Source organism: Octodon degus, unplaced genomic scaffold, assembly GCF_000260255.1.
Source record: "Octodon degus isolate 3935 unplaced genomic scaffold, OctDeg1.0 scaffold00070, whole genome shotgun sequence".
Classification (NCBI taxonomy): domain Eukaryota; kingdom Metazoa; phylum Chordata; class Mammalia; order Rodentia; family Octodontidae; genus Octodon; species Octodon degus.
In genome coordinates this window covers 515,061-533,246 of record NW_004524646.1, presented here as the reverse complement: position 1 = coordinate 533,246, position 18,186 = coordinate 515,061, and the positions used below count along the sequence as shown (strand labels likewise).

General features: G+C 37.0%; 1 protein-coding gene across 1 annotated transcript in view; it reads left to right on the top strand.

Annotated features, from left to right (window-relative positions):
* The window catches only part of Eml5 (echinoderm microtubule associated protein like 5), a 247,615-nt gene that overhangs the window by 208,051 nt on the left and 21,378 nt on the right, over nt 1-18,186 (top strand). Inside the window, exons 28-31 of the mRNA XM_023719668.1 lie at nt 2,271-2,349; nt 3,762-3,891; nt 7,152-7,250; nt 9,798-9,818. Coding sequence (XP_023575436.1) covers nt 2,271-2,349; nt 3,762-3,891; nt 7,152-7,250; nt 9,798-9,818 — 329 coding nt within the window. The remainder of the gene's footprint in view (nt 1-2,270; nt 2,350-3,761; nt 3,892-7,151; nt 7,251-9,797; nt 9,819-18,186) is intronic.

The following is an 18,186-nucleotide window of genomic DNA, read 5'->3' as shown; positions in this document are numbered from 1 at the left end:
ATATACAGTAATAATCTAAAATAATGGGTCTTTAATATAGTTTATCTGCATAAAACTTATAAAAATAGCTGGGTATGGTGACAAATACCTGTAGTGCCATCACTTGGGAGGCAGAAGCAGGAGGATCACCATGAGTTTGAGGCCAACCTGGGCTATATAAGTGAGTTCAAGGCCAGCCTGCATTATACAGTGGGACCCTGTGTAAAAGAAAAAAAATTATAAAAATATTTCACTATAGATGAGAGTTAATAGTGTCTTAAGTTTAAATTTATATTGTAATTTTTCCCCTTTTTTTCTTTCTTTTTTTATTATTATTATTTTTTTTTTGTCTGCTGCTGAAAAGAGGTTCCAGGTAATCTTCTCTTTACTGGCCTAATTTTGTATTTTAGCATCTTTTGTATTTACCATTCATGAGCTATCTTATTTGGTGTTATTTACCTATGCTTACAGTTTACTACTGTTTTCCCTTTGTTGTTAGTATCCTGAAATGAATTGTATCTTAATTATTGCATGTGTATCATATAAGTGACTGTTTTACTAAGACTTTATCCTTTCATCTTGTATAATTTTATGTAAGCTGTGTAATTTTATTTTAAGTAGTAGTATACTGTGTATATGATCCTTACAAAAGTTAAAATACGCGTGTTGTATAAAATAGTACAGATAAAAACTACTTGTTCATTATCAGTTACAGATAGTGGAAGACACCAACATTGAGTAAAGTTACCAACAATCAACTTAGAATAAAAGCCCACGTTCCTATTATTTTTGAAATAGCCCTATGAAAAATATTTTAATGTTAAATATAAATTCACTTCCATTTTTATGTGTGGAAGTTGAAAACATATATGAACTGTAAAATGAAAATTAATGTGATAGCCTGAACTGTTATTTATATATTTAAAGACATTTACTTTTATGACATCCGTCATGCTTATGTATTCTACATACTGTTTTATATTACAAGTGAAAATACATTTGTTTTATATTGCACATTAAATACAAAACACTTTAATAAATGTATAACAACACTAATTTTGAAGTGGAAATATATTTTATGGCTTTAAGTTTAGGAGACTTATTCATAATGTTGGAGTTTTCCATATATAGTTAATTTGATTCATTTCCTGATTTAGTTGTTACAAATTAAATATTAACTAAAAATTTAAAGGGAAGTAGATACATGATTGGTTTAGATTCAGGTTTCAAATTTATTAAATATTTGAATATTTATTCAAGATAGAAACAATGAAACAGTAGTTTTTAAAAATTAAAGAATTATAAAGAGGTACCTCCACGTTTAAATGACCCACAATGTGAACTCTGTGTGCCTACTAGGACATGAGATATTATAAACAGATTCTGAGCAGATAAGAGAGGCCTAGATTGGAGAACTGCTGTGTGAGCAGCGCTGGTAAATATTTGGCAGTAGAGGAGTCGCTTGAGGCACTATTCATAGTAATTATCTTTTACAGAGTGTTGCACGGCTCACAATGCTTTTGACTATGAAATATCTTCCTTGAGTAATTGTCTTATACTAATGCCATAGCTAGTACTAAAGACTTGAGGAAGCAGAGGAAGTAAAGGGCATGAAAGAACAGGAAATGAGTACAAATTTGATTTATGTTGTCAGCAGTATAAAGCTCATGTGATTTATGTGGTCAGCAGTATAAAGCTTATGTGGCTTATGTGGTCAGCAGTGTAAAGCTCATGGAAATACCAAAATTGACGGGCAAGGACAGCGTATTTTCATCTGCTATGGGCAGGTAGTGTTAGATGCGTTAGAGCAAGAGTCCAGGTCTTTGTAGTGCATCCAGCAAGAGACCTGCGGCTATGTCAAACATAACATTTTTACATTTGTTTATAAACCATCTTCTTATGTTCTGTTTATATTGTGAAGCACACACCCAGAAATTAAAAGTAAAATGAGTAAAAGTTCTGATTATTTTCTACCTTCCTGTGTTATAAACTATCAAGAGGCCAGGCGTGGTGGTGCACGCCTGTAATCCCAGCACTCGGGAGGTTGAGGCAGGAGGATTGCTGCGAGTTTGAGGCCAGCCTGGGCTACAAAGAGAGTTCAAGGCTAGCCTGAACTGCATAGTGAGACCCTGTCTCAGAAAAATAAAAGAGAAAAATCTGTCACGAGGTAGAGGATGCAGAATGGGCTCCCTTTGGGGAAGATGAGGCCTCCCTGGAGGGCTGGTCTTGGAAGAGAAGGCCCCTAGTGATGTCCTCGCCATGCCTGTCCTCTGCTCACCTCTCTATTTCAGGCCTCCAGTGAGCAGAGCCCCACCACAGCCAGAGAAACTGCAAACAAACAATGTTGGCAAGAAGAAGAGACCCATAGAGGTAAAGAAACCCATTCCTCAGTGTTATTAAAATGTATACCATGGCTCATTTTTATAAAACCCCAAAGTTTCATCATTAGTGTTCTTAAAATAACTATATTGAGTAATTTGGTTGTTAGAATTGACTGCTTAATTCTTTTTTTTTTTTCTTGTCTCTTGTTTTTTGACTGCTTAATTCTTAATCTGAATTTTGAATTGCTATCTCCTGTTTCACTTAATTTTTAAATGTGTATTTCTTTTTACTTTTCCATTAGGAATACCCTCATTTAATCAGTAACTCAGAGAACTTCTAAATGTGAATGTATGTGAATAATCTTTTGCTTAGAGACGCTCAGGCACCTTGGCAGTGTTTCATATGTAGTGGGCTAAGTTTATAGGTTAAAAATTAAATATTTAAGCTACATCAGGAACTGTAAACAATGTGATATATTTAATATTTTGACCTTTTCCTCTTTCCTTCCAAACAAGAAATGCTCCACGATAATTGAAAAATAAGAAAATATCTTAGTGTTTTGGTACATGCCTGCAACCACAGCTACTCAGGAGGCAGAGGCAAGAGATTATAAATGCAAGGCCAGCCTGGAAAACCTAACCTAACCCTGTCTCAAAATAAAAGTAAAGGGCTGGGGATATAGTGATAGAGTACCTTTGGGTTTAACCACAACAACAGAAGGAGAAAAAGATTTTCCTGGGCATTTCCTAAGTCCCCGCATCAGCAACAAAAAGCCAATCATAATAAATGAGGCACAAACTAGGAGTAAAACTGCAGGAGATTGTCACAACTTCCTTTCCCACCCACTCCCACAAGATCAATAAAACACACAGTTACATGGCCAAAACTTTAGTGTGAGTTCTTAGAAACAACTTTGGGTTCTTCCAATTACTTTTATGTAGGATTGGTCATGATTTATTCTGAATTGCATATGCAAAACAACTACCTTAAGTAATCATGAGCATTTTTTTCTTTTGGACACAAGAACTATCTCAGTGTTTAGCAGATGGAATCTTAAATCTAAAATTATTGGCATCGGGCCAGGGAGATGGCTCAGTAGAATAAGTGCTTCCCTGGAAAGTGCAAGGGTCTGAGTTCAATCCCTAGTTCTGTCCAAATAAATAAATAAATAAATAAATAAATAAATAAATAAATAAATGAAAGAAAATTATTGGCCTCAGATGACCTTGTGATTCCCTTTTCCTTTTTAAAACTTTATATAGGAAAGTATGGGATGTGGAATGTTTAGTTGCCCAAAAAAGGACCCATAGAAAAATATATCTAGCTAATTTGTGTTTGAAGTTTCTTTTAAAAACGTCAAAAAGCATCCTCCATTTTAAAGACGGTGTATCACAGGACACTGATGAACATGTAGCCCTGAAGAGAATATAATTGCACAATGGTTTTCATTATTGTTATAGGACCTTGTCTTGGAGCTTGTGTTTGGTTATCGAGGCAGAGACTGCAGGAATAATGTGCACTATTTAAATGATGGTGATGATATAATTTATCACACTGCTTCCATTGGAATTCTTCACAATGTTGCTACAGGTAGGAAATGCCAATGCTCCACTCTCCCATGCAGTATTTATTTATTTATTTATTTATTTATTTATTTGTGTATTTTAGGGAAGGGTCTACAGAGTGTTCAGGGTCTTACTACTATATCGGATCCATAGTGATCTGCCTGTTTATAGCCTTCCAAGAGCTGGGATTACAGGTGCACGCCACCACACCCAGTCTCAATTGTATCTCAGCACACCTGCTTGCAGGCACAGTTTTTAAATTAAAACTTTTTAAGTAGCATCTTAAAGCTCTCAGTTAAAACTAAGATATTTAAATATGTTCCAGAATTTTAATACTTTATATTGTAGCACTTTCTGGTACTAGCAGTCTTTTTTGTTTGTTTGTTTTGATATTGGATCTTGCTATGCATCTCAGACTGCAGTGATCCTCCTGTCTTAGCATCCCCAGTGCTGGGATTATGGGCATGCGCCACCACTCCCAGTTGCAGTGGCCGGCTAGGCACGGGCCAGCATGGCATGCAGTACCAGGGATTGAACACAGGTCCTTGCACTTGCCAGGCATGCCCTTAGACCACTGAGCTATCTCCCCAGCCCAAACTTGTTTTTTTGTTTTTTGGGGTTTTTTTTGGGGGGGTGTGGTACTAGGAATCGAAGTTGGGACCTTGTGCTTGCCAGGCAGTCACTTAACGCTGCTGAGCTGTATCTGTATCCCCAGCCAGTCTTAAAAGTATGATATAGCAGAAAAGTATTTCATAATGCAAAATGCTCATAGAGCTCTGTTACAAGTAAGGATTTACTGTACATTAAAACCATGTTTCTGGGCCCAGGGAAATAGCTCAGTAGGATAAGCACTTGCCTGGTAAGCACAGGGTCCTGAGTTCAATCCCCAGTATGAAAAAAAAAATAAATAAATAAAAGTTTTAATGTAAAACCATTCATAGGGCCGGGGAGATGGCTCAGTAGAACAAGCGCATCCCTGGCAAGCGCAAGGGTCTGAGTTCAATCCCCGGTTCCGCCAAAAATAAATAAATAAATAAAACCATTCATACCTTAAATTCTGTTTTCCCATAACCTCATGAGAACAGATGGGTTGGGTGATTGTCCCTGACCATAAATCAAGTTACACCATGAACATGTGATTTCTGGGCTTGGGGGTCATTTTTAGTAAGGATGGAAAGCCAAGGAAGAATACCACTTACCTAAGGCTCTCGTCATGATTCTTTGATGGAAGGAGGCGAGAAAAAAATTTCTTGATGCCATTTAATTGATTGGCTTGTTGCAGAGCAGATGAAGTTCCCTTCATCATATCATTTGATATCAAAGTGATCATCTTAGTCATGTTAGAATTTTAATTTGGAATTTTTTATAATATATAATTGCAAATTTAATGAAATCTGAAAATTAAGACCCAAAACCCAAGATATAGGCCAAATGTTTCTGGCTTTTTTTTCTGGTAGTTTTGCTCAGAGTAAATAAGGAGTAGACTGATTGTATGAATCATAATCCCTTTCCCCTGGTTAGTATTAATGGTTAGTATAGTCTTCCTGTTAGCTTTCCTAAAAAAGAATTAACCAGGATCATGTGAGCTCTGTGGCAATTTGCACTTAATAATGAGGATCATTTAAAAAGCATTCCTTTGGAAAAAATCTTTTTCAGCTTATTTGTTTATTTAAGAGAATAGGGAAAAATAAAATAAGTCCAGCAAAAAAGAAATAAATAGATAAACAAACTGTCATGTTTATACTTATAATTTTACTGTTTTTTGAGACAAGGTCTTGCTATGTACATAGTCTAGGCTGGCCTCAAACTCTTCACTTGGCTAAACTTTCCAAGTCCTGGGATTACAGGCATGCACTTGCTGTTTAATTCATTTGTAATTAATTACATCTCCAGTAGTAGGATGTTAAAAGAGAGGGAAGAGGAGGCACTTGCTTCAGTTCTCAGTACTTGACTTCTCACCAGTTCAGGCATACATTGCCATGTTTATAATAGGAAATCTGGTTTGTTTGTTTATTTAAGGAGGAAAAAAACCTTAAAACCAAGATAACAGAGTAACAATGGTTAATACATTGTACATTGTTGTCTTTTAATTACTTAGAGTACAAAATATTGGCATTTAATTCTCCAAATATTAGCACAAGCCTTTCTTTTCAATGGAGTTCATTTATTTTTGAGACAGGGTCTCTCAATGTGTGTTTCAGGTTGGCCTTGAACTCACTATACAGCCCAGGCTGGCCTTGGATTTGAAGCAGTTCTGCCTCAGTCTTTCTGGTGCTGACAGGATGGTAGCACCACACAGAGCAGGAAAATTGAAGTCTGTTAGTAATTTTTTGCCAGTTCATTAACCAACCCCCAATTAGTCATTTGCCGCTTTAACTGGACCAGCTCTCTGCCTTGTAAGGTACAGAGCACATTCCACTTTGGGAATTTTGAAAGTAATAGCAGACCTGTTACATATAGTTGAGACGTTTGTTGGCCATAGGGTTTTCTAGGTTCATTTGGTTTGGCTTTGGTTTCTGAAGGGGAAAGAGGCAGACTTGGTATTCATGGTCCTCCAAAAGCAGAGCCAGCCTGTTTTTCTGACTTCATTTCCCGTCTGGTCATTTATTTGCACAAGCCTGGTTTTACCTATCTAAAGTCTCTTCAGTGTTACTACTGCTAGATGAATCACACTGATGTTTTGATCAAAAAACTTCATTGTCGTTTCACTGACTACAGAAAACATATGAAGTATGCATAAAAATTCTGAGTTTTTCAGTGAAAAGTTATCTCTGGTTTCTGTGTGACCTCAGGGAATCTTATTTTTTTTTTTTAGGAAACTGAAACAGAAAGGCTAGTAGTGTTCAAAATCTTCCATAATTCTAGACCGTATTGCTCACTTTTCTTTTCATCACTTCACTTCCCCCAGAGATATGCCCAGCAGTTTCCTGCTTGTGTGCCCTGGCTTAGCATATCCTCAGCCTAGAGCAGCATCCCTACCTACCACTGTCCAGAAGTGCCATATTCCATGACAAGAATAATCTTTTCTGAGTGTATTTCCCTAGCATCTTGGCTCCTTAAGTCTCTGTGGCACTTGGTCAATTCAGCCTTGTATTACACTGTCTATTCCTTTCAAGGCTCTCTCCTTTTAAAACTTCTGATTCTTTTCTATCCTTATGATGATGTACCCAGAGTAAGAGTCAAAAAAAATGCATTGAATAAGCGAGGAGGTTATTGTATTAGCTAAGTGCATTTGGCTGTCACTCCAATTTTTCAAGTTCAATTTTTCAAATTCTTTCTTTACAGGAACTCAGAGTTTTTATCAGGAACATAATGATGACATTCTGTGCCTCACTGTAAATCAGCACCCCAGATTTATCAACATAGTGGCAACAGGCCAAGTAGGTATGTTTCTGTATTTTACAAAGAAACCTTGGAAGCATTTGTTTTGTTAAATTCAATATTCTTGGAAAAATAGTCACATATAATTATGGATTTTTAAAAATTGATTTGTGTGTAAAAGTATACGACCAGTTATACCATAGTAATTGTTCCCAAATCTTTCTCTTTGCTTGTCTGAGTTAGACACATTTAAAATAAAATATTGTATAATGGTTGAAATAGTTGAGATTAGTACTTGATGTTTAGCCTCTATTTGCATTAAGTTCTTTCTGAAGTCTCGATTCAGTCTACAGAGGAGGAGGCCCACTTCCTGAAGGAATATGAGCCACTTCAGCAGGCTGCAGAGACAGCTCAGCACTCTGGGAGCCTGCCAACAAGGGCACGGGCCAAGCTCCATCTCCAGTACCACATACAGGGCAGACCCCAGAATCCTGGGTGTGCCGTGCTGGCCCCAAAACTGAGCAAGGTGGCACACACCTGTAATCCCAGTGCCAGGGAGACTGAGGCAAGAGGGTCATGATGAGTCTGAACTGGGTAGCATGACCGTGTATCAAAAGAATAAAAAATTTTTAAAAAGAGACCACATTACCTGACCACCTGGTTCTGTGCCTCCTGGACATAGTTCGTTGCTCTGTAAATTTTTCTCAAGTAAATTTATTTATTCAACAAACTTATTACACACCTACCATGTGCAAGGTACTACCCTTGGCATTGGGGATACAAACAGTTTACAATAAGACAAAACCCTTACATTAGTGACATTTACATTCCATGAATAAATCTCTAAGAAGCATACTTTCTTTGCTTTTCTTTCTTCTGTCCTTTGATTAAGCAGTTTTACTTAGGTCAGTGTTATAGTTCTGCTTTTTTTTTTTTTTAGTCAAGAATTGTTAAGTCATAGATTAATATCTCAGTAATTTGGCCCTTTGTCCACTTTTTTCTCTTGATTTTAAGAGGCATCCATGTAGAGAATAGGGAACAACTGATTGTTGCCCCTCTGTCCTTCCAAGGCATACTCTGGCAGCACAGAGGTGAAGTTTAGATCCCACATGTAACCCTGTGGTTTGCCCTATTTTTATATTTCTATAAAAGAGACAACAACAAAAAAAAAGAGACAACAAAACCACTTCACTGATAAATAACTGAATGTAAGATAAGTATGAGGAGACCAGTGGACGAAGGACACATTTTTTTCTGAATGCAAGTGGCACTGACTTGTTACTCTGCTCCCAGACTTACTCCATATCCCCAAGGCACAAAAGCTGTTTAAATCGCTTATGGTGTTTTTGTCAAAAAAAAAAAAAAAAAAAAAAAAAAATTCATAGAGCAACTGAAATATTTGTGCTATTTTGTGGTGTTTTAGCCAGTTATATATAGTATGTATTTATTTATCTTTGCAGAATCTTGGAATCTCAGGGTCCAGGGTAGCCGTTTGGCCCAGCTCATCTTCGTGTGCCTGAGCCTCACTACTCTGTGCCTAATGCAGCAGTCCAGCCTTCCCCTGGGCAGCAGGCTTCCAGAGCAGTTCTTTGAATAGAACAAAAACCTGTCTCTCTCTGGTTGTTACTTATTGGTCTCCATTTCTGGAGTACCTGGAACACCTAGTCACTATTGCTGACTTTATATTCTAGTTTTAGAGACAACTGTCATATTCTGAGCTTTACATAGTTCTTCCTTTTAGCAGGCCCACGTTAGACATCTTCCACCTGGAATCTGGCGGTAGGACATGAGAACAGGTTACTTTCCATGAGGGAGACTCCCTCTCTGTTGTACCATGTTTTGGGTATTTGAAATTCTAAAATTGTCCTCTGAGTCCTGGTTTTTTAGTGTGGCGTGTGCAGCAGAGGCAATGCTTTATTCTCTCTGCCCTCATGCAGATCCAGACGTGATGGGCATGTGTCATCAGTATGCCCTTGAAATCGTTTTCATGGGAATAGAAGGCTTGATCAGTACAAAAAAATTACCAATCTTGAATAGATTCCTAAATTTTTACTCCTTTCTTTCTTGTGACTTACTCTCCTAAATTTTGTTAGTAGATATTTCCACCACAGATATAATAATCGTTTTTTTCTTAGAAAATTTTTATTCTTGTGGAAAACCTTTTTTGTCTGACTTTTGCAGCAGCCTTTGCTGTCAAGTTCAATCTAATTCTTCCCTGGAAATAGAGATGTACTGAATCTCCAGAGGACCTATTTAGGAACATATTTGATAAACCAAAATGAGTCTTATCAGTTTGTCTTAACAATATTATTTTAAAAGTTGTTGTAATTAAATTTTCATGGAATTAATTAAGTGCTCACTTTGGCAGCACATATCCTAAAATTGGACGTAATGAAACACAAAGAAAGCAATTCTTTATACAGAGAAACACTGAAAATTTGAAGATACAATGTTGACGCATATATAATTAAAATTTACTCACTGTAGTGAAACTAATTTCATACATTTTATTTAAATTACTTAAAACTTTGTAATAATTGGGTTTACAAATTTTATTGGTATATTTACATTCATATGGATAATTATTTTTCTACTGCTTTTCTATTATAGGTGATTCAGCAGACATGTCAGGTAAGGAAAATCAAATATTATCTATTTTAGTTACATTGCTTAGTAATGATAGCCCAAATATTTATAAAGTACTAAAACATATGGGTATATTTTATTACTTATATCTGAATCTATTGTTTCTCTATAAAAAACTTAATTTTTTAAATGAAGAATACATTATTTTAATGCCCTGATACTAAATTTAATCTGTAAAAATGTAGTTTCAAAATAACTAATATATTATCACCTTCATAGTGTGCCCATAGTCTAAGCACTTTACATATATTACCTTGTTTAATCATCACAAGAATTCTTCATGGTAGTTAGTGACTTACTAACATAGCTGTAAAAGTAGACATGAATTGGGCTCGGGAGTCATCTTGGTGGTAGAATTCATGCATAGTATCTGAGGAACTGAGCTGACCCTCATCTAGGTGGAATTAAAATTTAAATATAAATCAATAAATATGATATAATTATATACTTAATTAATATAAGTACATACAAATCCCTTATTCTTAGGTAGGAAGAATCAATATAGTGAAAATGTCCATACTTCCAAAATTGTCATACAGATTTAATGAAATCCTGATCAAAATACCAATAGCATATCTAACAGAATCAGAGAAAGTGATCTTAAAATTCATTTGGAACCAGAAGAGACCTAGAATAGCAAAAGCAAATCTGGAAAACAAATGCAAGGCCAGAGGCAACACAATCCCTGACTTGAAATTATACTAAAAATCTACTAAAAACACTATGGTACTGGCAGAAAAAAACAGACCAAAGGATCAGTGGGACAGATTAGAAGACACAGAGGCAGCTCCACACACACTCTGCCTGCTACCTTGTCTTTAACAGAGGATCCAGATACCTTCACTGGAAGAAGGATAGCCTCTTTAATAAATGATAGTGGGAAAGCTAGCTCTGCGCATGCTGAAGATTAAAACTAGACCCATCGCTTTCACTGTGTACTAAACTGAAAATGTATCAAAGATCTAAATATTAAAACAGAAATACTAAATCTGCTTTAAGATAAAACAGGTAGAACTCTTGAAGACATTGTGTAAAGCAAAGACTTTATGGAACAGAACCCTGATGACACAGGAAATATCACAAAGAATTTGTGAACTAGGATCTCATCATATTAAAAAGCTTTTGCGTAGAAAAAAAAACAACAGAATGGAAAGACAACACACAGTGGAGGAAAACTTTTTGCCAGCTGTTACTCAAAGAACCACTATGTAGAACATACAAAGAACTGAGACCCACCACACCAGATTGAAAGACCCAATCCAAAAGTGGGCATCTGAAATGAATAAACACTTCTTAGATTAAGAAGCAGAAAAGGCAATAGATACATTAAAAATTGCTCAACATTACCAGTCATTTGAGAGATGCAAATTAAAACAACACTGAAATTCCACCTCACTCCAAAAAGAGTCTGTTATCAAGAAAACAACCAATAACACACTCTAGCATTGCTGTGGAGAAAAAGAAACCCACTGTTGGTGGGGTGTAGACTGGTGCAATCACAATGGAATCAGTGTAGAGATTCCTCTACAAAACTAAGAGTAGAGCTTTCATTTGGCCCAGCTATGTATCTTCCCAAAAGAATTAAAAGCATCATACCAGAGTGATATGTGCACATCCTATTTGTAGTGACACCATTTATAATAGCTGAATCTTGGAAACAGATGCCCAACTGTGATGAATGGATAAAGAAGATATGGGGGGTTATCTGATGGTGTATTACTCTGCCATAAAGAAGAATAAACGAGATATTTTTAGCTAAGTGGACATACCTTTAGACCATACTCTTAAGTGAAATAAATTGGTCACACATGTTTAAATACCACATTGTTTCTCTGGTGTAAGAAAATAAAAATGTAGCTAAGGACCAAAATATATAATAAATATTGGGAAATAGAAACAAAATACTGAAGCAAGAAGGGGAATAAACGAGGGAGTAAAGGAAAATGAAAGAAAGGATGAAAAAAATAGACAAAAAATGAAAACAAAAGTTTCTATAGATAAGCAGGGGAGAGGCTGAATGGAGGAAGACCAAGGGGATAAAAAGAAGCTAGACATACATATCACGCACAGGTACAAGCTCCCCATGATGAATTTCATCATTATGTATATCTAAAATGAGCCAATAAAATTTTTAATGCAAAAAAACGTATTGCCTAAGAGTAAAATATCTTAGATTAAGGCATATTTGCCTCGCATGTGCAAGGACCTGCATTCAACACCTAGTACTACAAACAAGTATTCTTGAAATTCGTCTTTATATAGTATCAACTAGTATATTTGATCAGATCATGTAAATCTTTAAAAACAACATTTTATTATTTTGATACCTTTATGAATGTGTATTCGTTATTCTTAGGTATTATAATAGCTAGACTTTTCAATTGTATTTTAAATTTAGGTAATAAGAAATAGTTTAGGACTGGGGAGATAGCTCAGTAGAATAAGTGCTTGCCTGGCAAGCACAAGGTCCTGGGATCAATCCCTGGTACTGAGAGAAAAAAAAAATGTAAGAAATAGTTTAATAGGGCTGGCGAGATAGGTTAGTGGACTAAGTGCCTGCTTAGCAACTGCAGGAGCTGGGGTTTGATTCCTGGCACCACATGCCCCGCCGGCCCCACCCCTGGACACTGAGCCAGCAACTGACTCTGGGCATGGTGGCACACTCCTGTAATCCCAGTGTTGGGGAGGCTAAAAACGGATCACTACAAATTCAGACTGCATAGTGAGACCCTGCCCAAAAAAAAAAAAGGAAAGGAAAGGAAAAGAAGAAAAAGAAAGAAAGAGCGAGCTTAGTAAGAAATAGTTAAATAAAAAAAGTATTCTCCCGCTCTATTTCCCTTCCTTCTATCATTTTAAGTACAATTTTGTGCTTTGGCTAAATAATGACTAATTTAGTCAGCACAACAGGCACTGTCCTTGCTCTCTTGGTTACTCTTGAGAGCAGAGATTTGAAAATCATGGCATATACACAGTTTCTAACTTATCACCAGCTTTTAGGCAGCCTGTGAGACCAGGATATGTTTATTAATTTAAATAGTTGGTAAAAATCAAATAAAAATGATATTTCATTACACGTGAAAAATATGTGAAAGTCACATTTCTATGTCCATAAATACAGCTTTTTTTTTACATAGCCATGCCCAGTAACATATTGTCTGTGATAGCTTTTGTACTGTGATGGCAAAGTTAGGTAGGTACAGCAGAGACTGGATGTAGCACTGTCATTACTTTGGACTGCTGCTGGGCATACTACAAGGTACAGTGACTCACTGTGGCTTCACAGGTATTCACTGTGGCTGTACATATTCCTGGAATATGTGTTTTACTTTGTTTTTCAGTCAGTTCCTCTCCGTGATGTCAAAGCAAGGGAGCAAAAGAAAAATGAACTTTGTTTTTTTGTTGTTGTTGTTTTGGTATTTAGTACAGGGACTACAGGGTCTCACTACAGAGATCGGACTCTAGTGATCCTCCTGTTTTCAGCCTCCCAGGCACTGGGATTACAGGTGCATACCTCCACACAGAAAAATGAACTTTGAATGTTTAAGTTTTAAGGCACAATGAAGTAAGGATTATGTTGGCATACAATGAGATGGTAAAACATTGTGTATGTTGTGGATGACACTACAGCTGTGGTAAAGAATGCAATCTGTATGAGGATTTTCTGTGTGTGGTATTAAGAGCAAAACTCAGGGGCTTGTGCATGCTGAGAACCAATTATTCCACTGAGCTATACCCTCAGCCTTATAGCAACATTTTCACACCAAGCTTCACCCCATTATTTCCAACATACAGGAAAGCAATAGTATGAAAAATGAGAAAATTTGAATCAAAACCTCTTAATGACACAAAATTTCTTCTCAAAAAAAGAGGGGATGAGGCATTGTGATATACTTTTGTAATCCCAGCTGCTTGGAAGGACACAGCAGGAGGGTTTGTTTTGAGGCCAGCCTGGGAAATTAGTGAAATCCTGACTCAAAACACAAAGAACTGAGGTGTAGCTCAGAGGCATAGTACTTGCATAGCATGCATGAGAGCCTGGAATCAATCCATAGTACTGCAAGGAAAAAAGAAAAGTAAAAGAACATCAGGCTGTAACTAGAATAAATATGAGTAGTTTGTTGTACAACAAATCAAGAAAAGATATTTACTAATGCTGAGTTAATTAGATCACAGCGAGTTAACTAAACGATGTTTGACTGTAGTACATAAAGAAAGGTGTCCAGAGAAAATAAACTTGTTACCTTTTGGGCAAAAATAGTTGCTAAAGTACTTGTGGATAGATTTGTTTTAATAGTGTTTGTAAATAGGATATCATGTCTGCATCTTGTACAACAAATAACCACTAGGAAGATAGTATGCAATGTGTTAATTATTGAAACTGTCTATTAATTTGATTTGAAACTGTCTCACTGCTATTTGTTTCTCAATAAAATTATGGAAGAGAGAGAGAGAGAGAGAGAGAGAGAGAGAGAGAGAGAGAGAGAACAAGCACAGCCAGAGCAAGGAGCAAGGTCTGGAGCCCAACAATTTCAGAGATGACTTTTGAGGTGTGCACAGTCCTACGGCTAACCCACTACGACTACTGGACTATATTGGATTATTTTGCTGAATTCATACACCTATGATATTTGAATGGCAATGGAATACCCATCTCTGACAAGACTAAATGAAAAAGGGGATATAAATGAGGGACCGTTTTGTATCTGTATATACAAGGGGTTGGGATAGAGGTACGGCTGCTTTCTCTTAATTCAGTGAGAGGTAAGATTTGTGCTGCTAGTGTGTGGACAGGATAGCGTGTCTGTATCTTGTACTGTGAATGACTACTATGAAGACAGCAATATACAATGTATTAATTATTGTAACTGTCCTACTATCCTGTTCTGAAACTCTCATTGCTATTTGTTTCTCAATAAAATAAATAAATAAAATGGTTTCTAAAAAAAAAAAAAAAAGACTTGAGGACATTAGAAACAGCATCAGAAGTCAATTAAAAACAAAGCACAAGAGTCTGTTTGCTCAAGAAAAGCACAGCAAGAGACCTTAGCACAAGATGCACACATATTGCCCCAATATAGAGTCTACATTGTAGATTTTTATCAACAACTTAGGTTACTTACACAGGATCTGTGTCAGCTTTCTGGAGTATGACTACATTGAAGACATGATTCTTCTTGACTTATCCAGAAGATGTGTCCATCGTATAAAACAACACCAAATTAGCAGGAGGGGCCTGGGGAGATGGCTCAGTAGAGTAAGTGCTTCCTGGCAAGCACAAGGTTCAATCCCTGGTTCTGCAAAAAAAAAAATTAGAGCAGGAATTTATATGTGGCTCTTGTTAGAGTGGACAGAGAAGAAAGGATATATTTCATTCAAAGTATTTCTGCAGAGCAATGAATCCAATGGGAAAAATTCAGATAACCCAGAAGCATTTATATTTTGCTATGTTGCTGCTGAGGTGTTAGAGAGTACACCAAGGATAAGCAGCTGGAAAGCCTGCTTGAGAGGACTGCCCGGGTCTTTTAATGACCGTCATACAGACCTCATTATGGTGCTAGCGATGCATTTATGTCTGCAGTTCCAGACTCATATGTTTTGGATAGTTTAAAGTTGAAGATAAACAGGAAGTACTCATTAGTATTAATAGACATTTGACCCCACATGGCATAAAGTTTCAGCAGATGCTGATAAGGCTCATGATGATGAAAAAAGTATTGATGCTATAAAAGAAGTGCTGAGAGCAGATTTGAATTGTTCTACGGACACCATGATCTGCTCAGTACGCAATGACCGCAATCCTGGGGAGAACAGAAGGCCTCTTGACCCACAATCAAGCAATGGCTGTTGTCAAAGAAAAGATGGTGGAAGGGGAAAAACTGGATCCCAAAGTGGTTACAAGTACACAAGGCTGATTTGAGAGGCAACTGAAGAGACTTGGGAGAGGATGCAGAAGCGAATGAAGATGATGATACAGAAGACATGGATGCCAAAGCTGAAGATTGACTTTCTGGGAAACTGTCCAATTTGAGGAACATGAAGCACCCTTCTGGCTATGAACCCTAGACTTGAAGGTGTTCCAGGAATATTCAAAGTGTCAGAACTGATTCCCACCCCTCCGCAGGATCTATTAAAACATTTGTTACTAGAGAGTAACAAAGAATCAGAATCAATGAACAGAATATTGAAAACCTCTTGAAAAAATGATTGTAAAAAAGTAAGACTAGCCTGCCGGAGGATGAGGAAGCACAGGATAAAAGCATAAAAAAAATGTTCAATGAAATTATAGCAGAACATTTCACATCTGAGGAAAGAGACAGATATCCAGGTACTAGAGGCATTTAGAACCCAAAATACATATCTCCAAAAAACAACCTGTTACATGTCATAGTGAAATTGCCAAACATTTAGAACCAAGAAAGAATATTAAAAGCTGTTACATGTCCCAACTTGCCACAAGCAATGTTAGCATTATATACAACACATAGTTACTAACAAACTAAAAAAAAAAATTTGTTTAAGGAAGGAAAGGTTTATTTAGATCATAGTTTGTGGAGGTTTCAGTCTGTAACTGGCTGGCTCCAAGGCAGGGTGGCTTTTCAGAGAATGACAGGTCATGGAAGGCGGAAGACAGCAAAATCAATAACCAACCTTAACAGTTTATTTCAGCTCCTTTTTATATTTTATCTAGGCTGCTGGGATTAGCGCAGTACCAAACTAATCAATGCACGACTACACACCCTTAATGCTACCATCATGCACTTTAGAGTCAACCACCTCTGAGAAGCCCTCCCTCCTCATGACTGCACGAGGCTTTGGGGAGCTATCTAGACACAAGCCATCACATTCAGCCAGCTCCAAGGCAGAAGCATCATGGTGGAAAGGCATGGTGAAGAAAAGCTACTCAACTCTTGGCTTTAGGGAAGCTGAGAGAAAGCAGGGGAAAGATCCAGAGAGGAAGAGGAGAGGGCCCAGGATGGCTCCCCAGGGTCACATTCCCATGACCCACTCCTCCAGCCTGGTCTCACTTCCTAATAGCCCATTAAGCTACGAATCCATCAATAGTGTAACACACCGATGAGGTTATCACCCTCTAATGACCTCTCCACGTGTCTCTCAGTCATCAGAGGGACAGTCAGGATTAACTCTCACCTGAATGTCTGTGTGCCCAGAAGGACACCTTTTCTCTCATTTTACATACCATTTTAGGGGTTCTTTAGCATTTTTTTAATCTTTTTTAAATTTTTATTTTATTGAGAAACATATCAATGAGACAGTTTCAAAACTGATTAATAGGACAGTTTCAATAATTAATACATTGTACATTGTTATCTTCTTAGTGGTTATCCATAGTACAAGAAGCAGACAGGATAGCCTGTCCAAACACTATTAGTACAAATCTTTCTTCTCAGTGAATTAAGTGAAAATAGCTGTATGTCTATCCTAACTATTCTACATCTACAGATACAAAATGGTCATTCCTTTATATCACCTTTGTTTGTTTAGTCCTGTCTGAAATGGGTATTCCATTAGGGCATCTAAATACTATAAGTGTGTGAATTCAGCAAAAGACTCCAACACAGTCCAGCAGCCCACAATAGTAGTGGGTTATCCACAAAAGTTGTTGACTTAAACCTTTCACAGCTCAACATATAAATATGGCTTTACTTTATATACTGTGTTTTTATACTTTTCTGTTGGATGGTTAAGACCAAGATAAAGCAAGACCTGTATAACAAGAAATGTAATTTTTGTATCTGATAAGGTCAGTCAAGTACCCTCAGGATTTATCCTGTAGCCCTGTACCGCACTTCGCAGATCCTTTGTCAGTGTCAGCCATGTGGATGAGTCATGGCCATTGCTTGACCAATGTGCTCTCTGTGAAAGCCTGAGAGAATGTTTTCTCTCCATGTGACTCTCCTTAGGCACACTGTACATCATTGATCACGTTGCTCTGTGGCCCCATAATCTCCTTGATCAGAAAATTTGGGACACAACTGAGTTACAAGATATTACAGTATAGGTTCTCCTATGTCCTGAGTCTTCACTGACCTTGAAAGGCTAGGGCCAAAATGTTAGCTGCCCTTGCAGCCCTTCTATTTCTCTAACTTTTGGCCTATAAACTTAGGTTGTTAACCCTCCAGAAGAGAAGCTTATTATTGTTACCCTACAACATAGGCAGCTGAGCTTAACCTCACTATCTCTCTGAATATCAAACATCTTATAAGCATTCCCTATTATAAGAACTCAAAAGAAGAAATACAAATAGAAAGGTATAATACAAGTTAAAGGAAAACAAAAACTTGAGGACTAATTAAGAGAAGGAAAGGAGAAGAGCTAGGAAACATGACAGTGA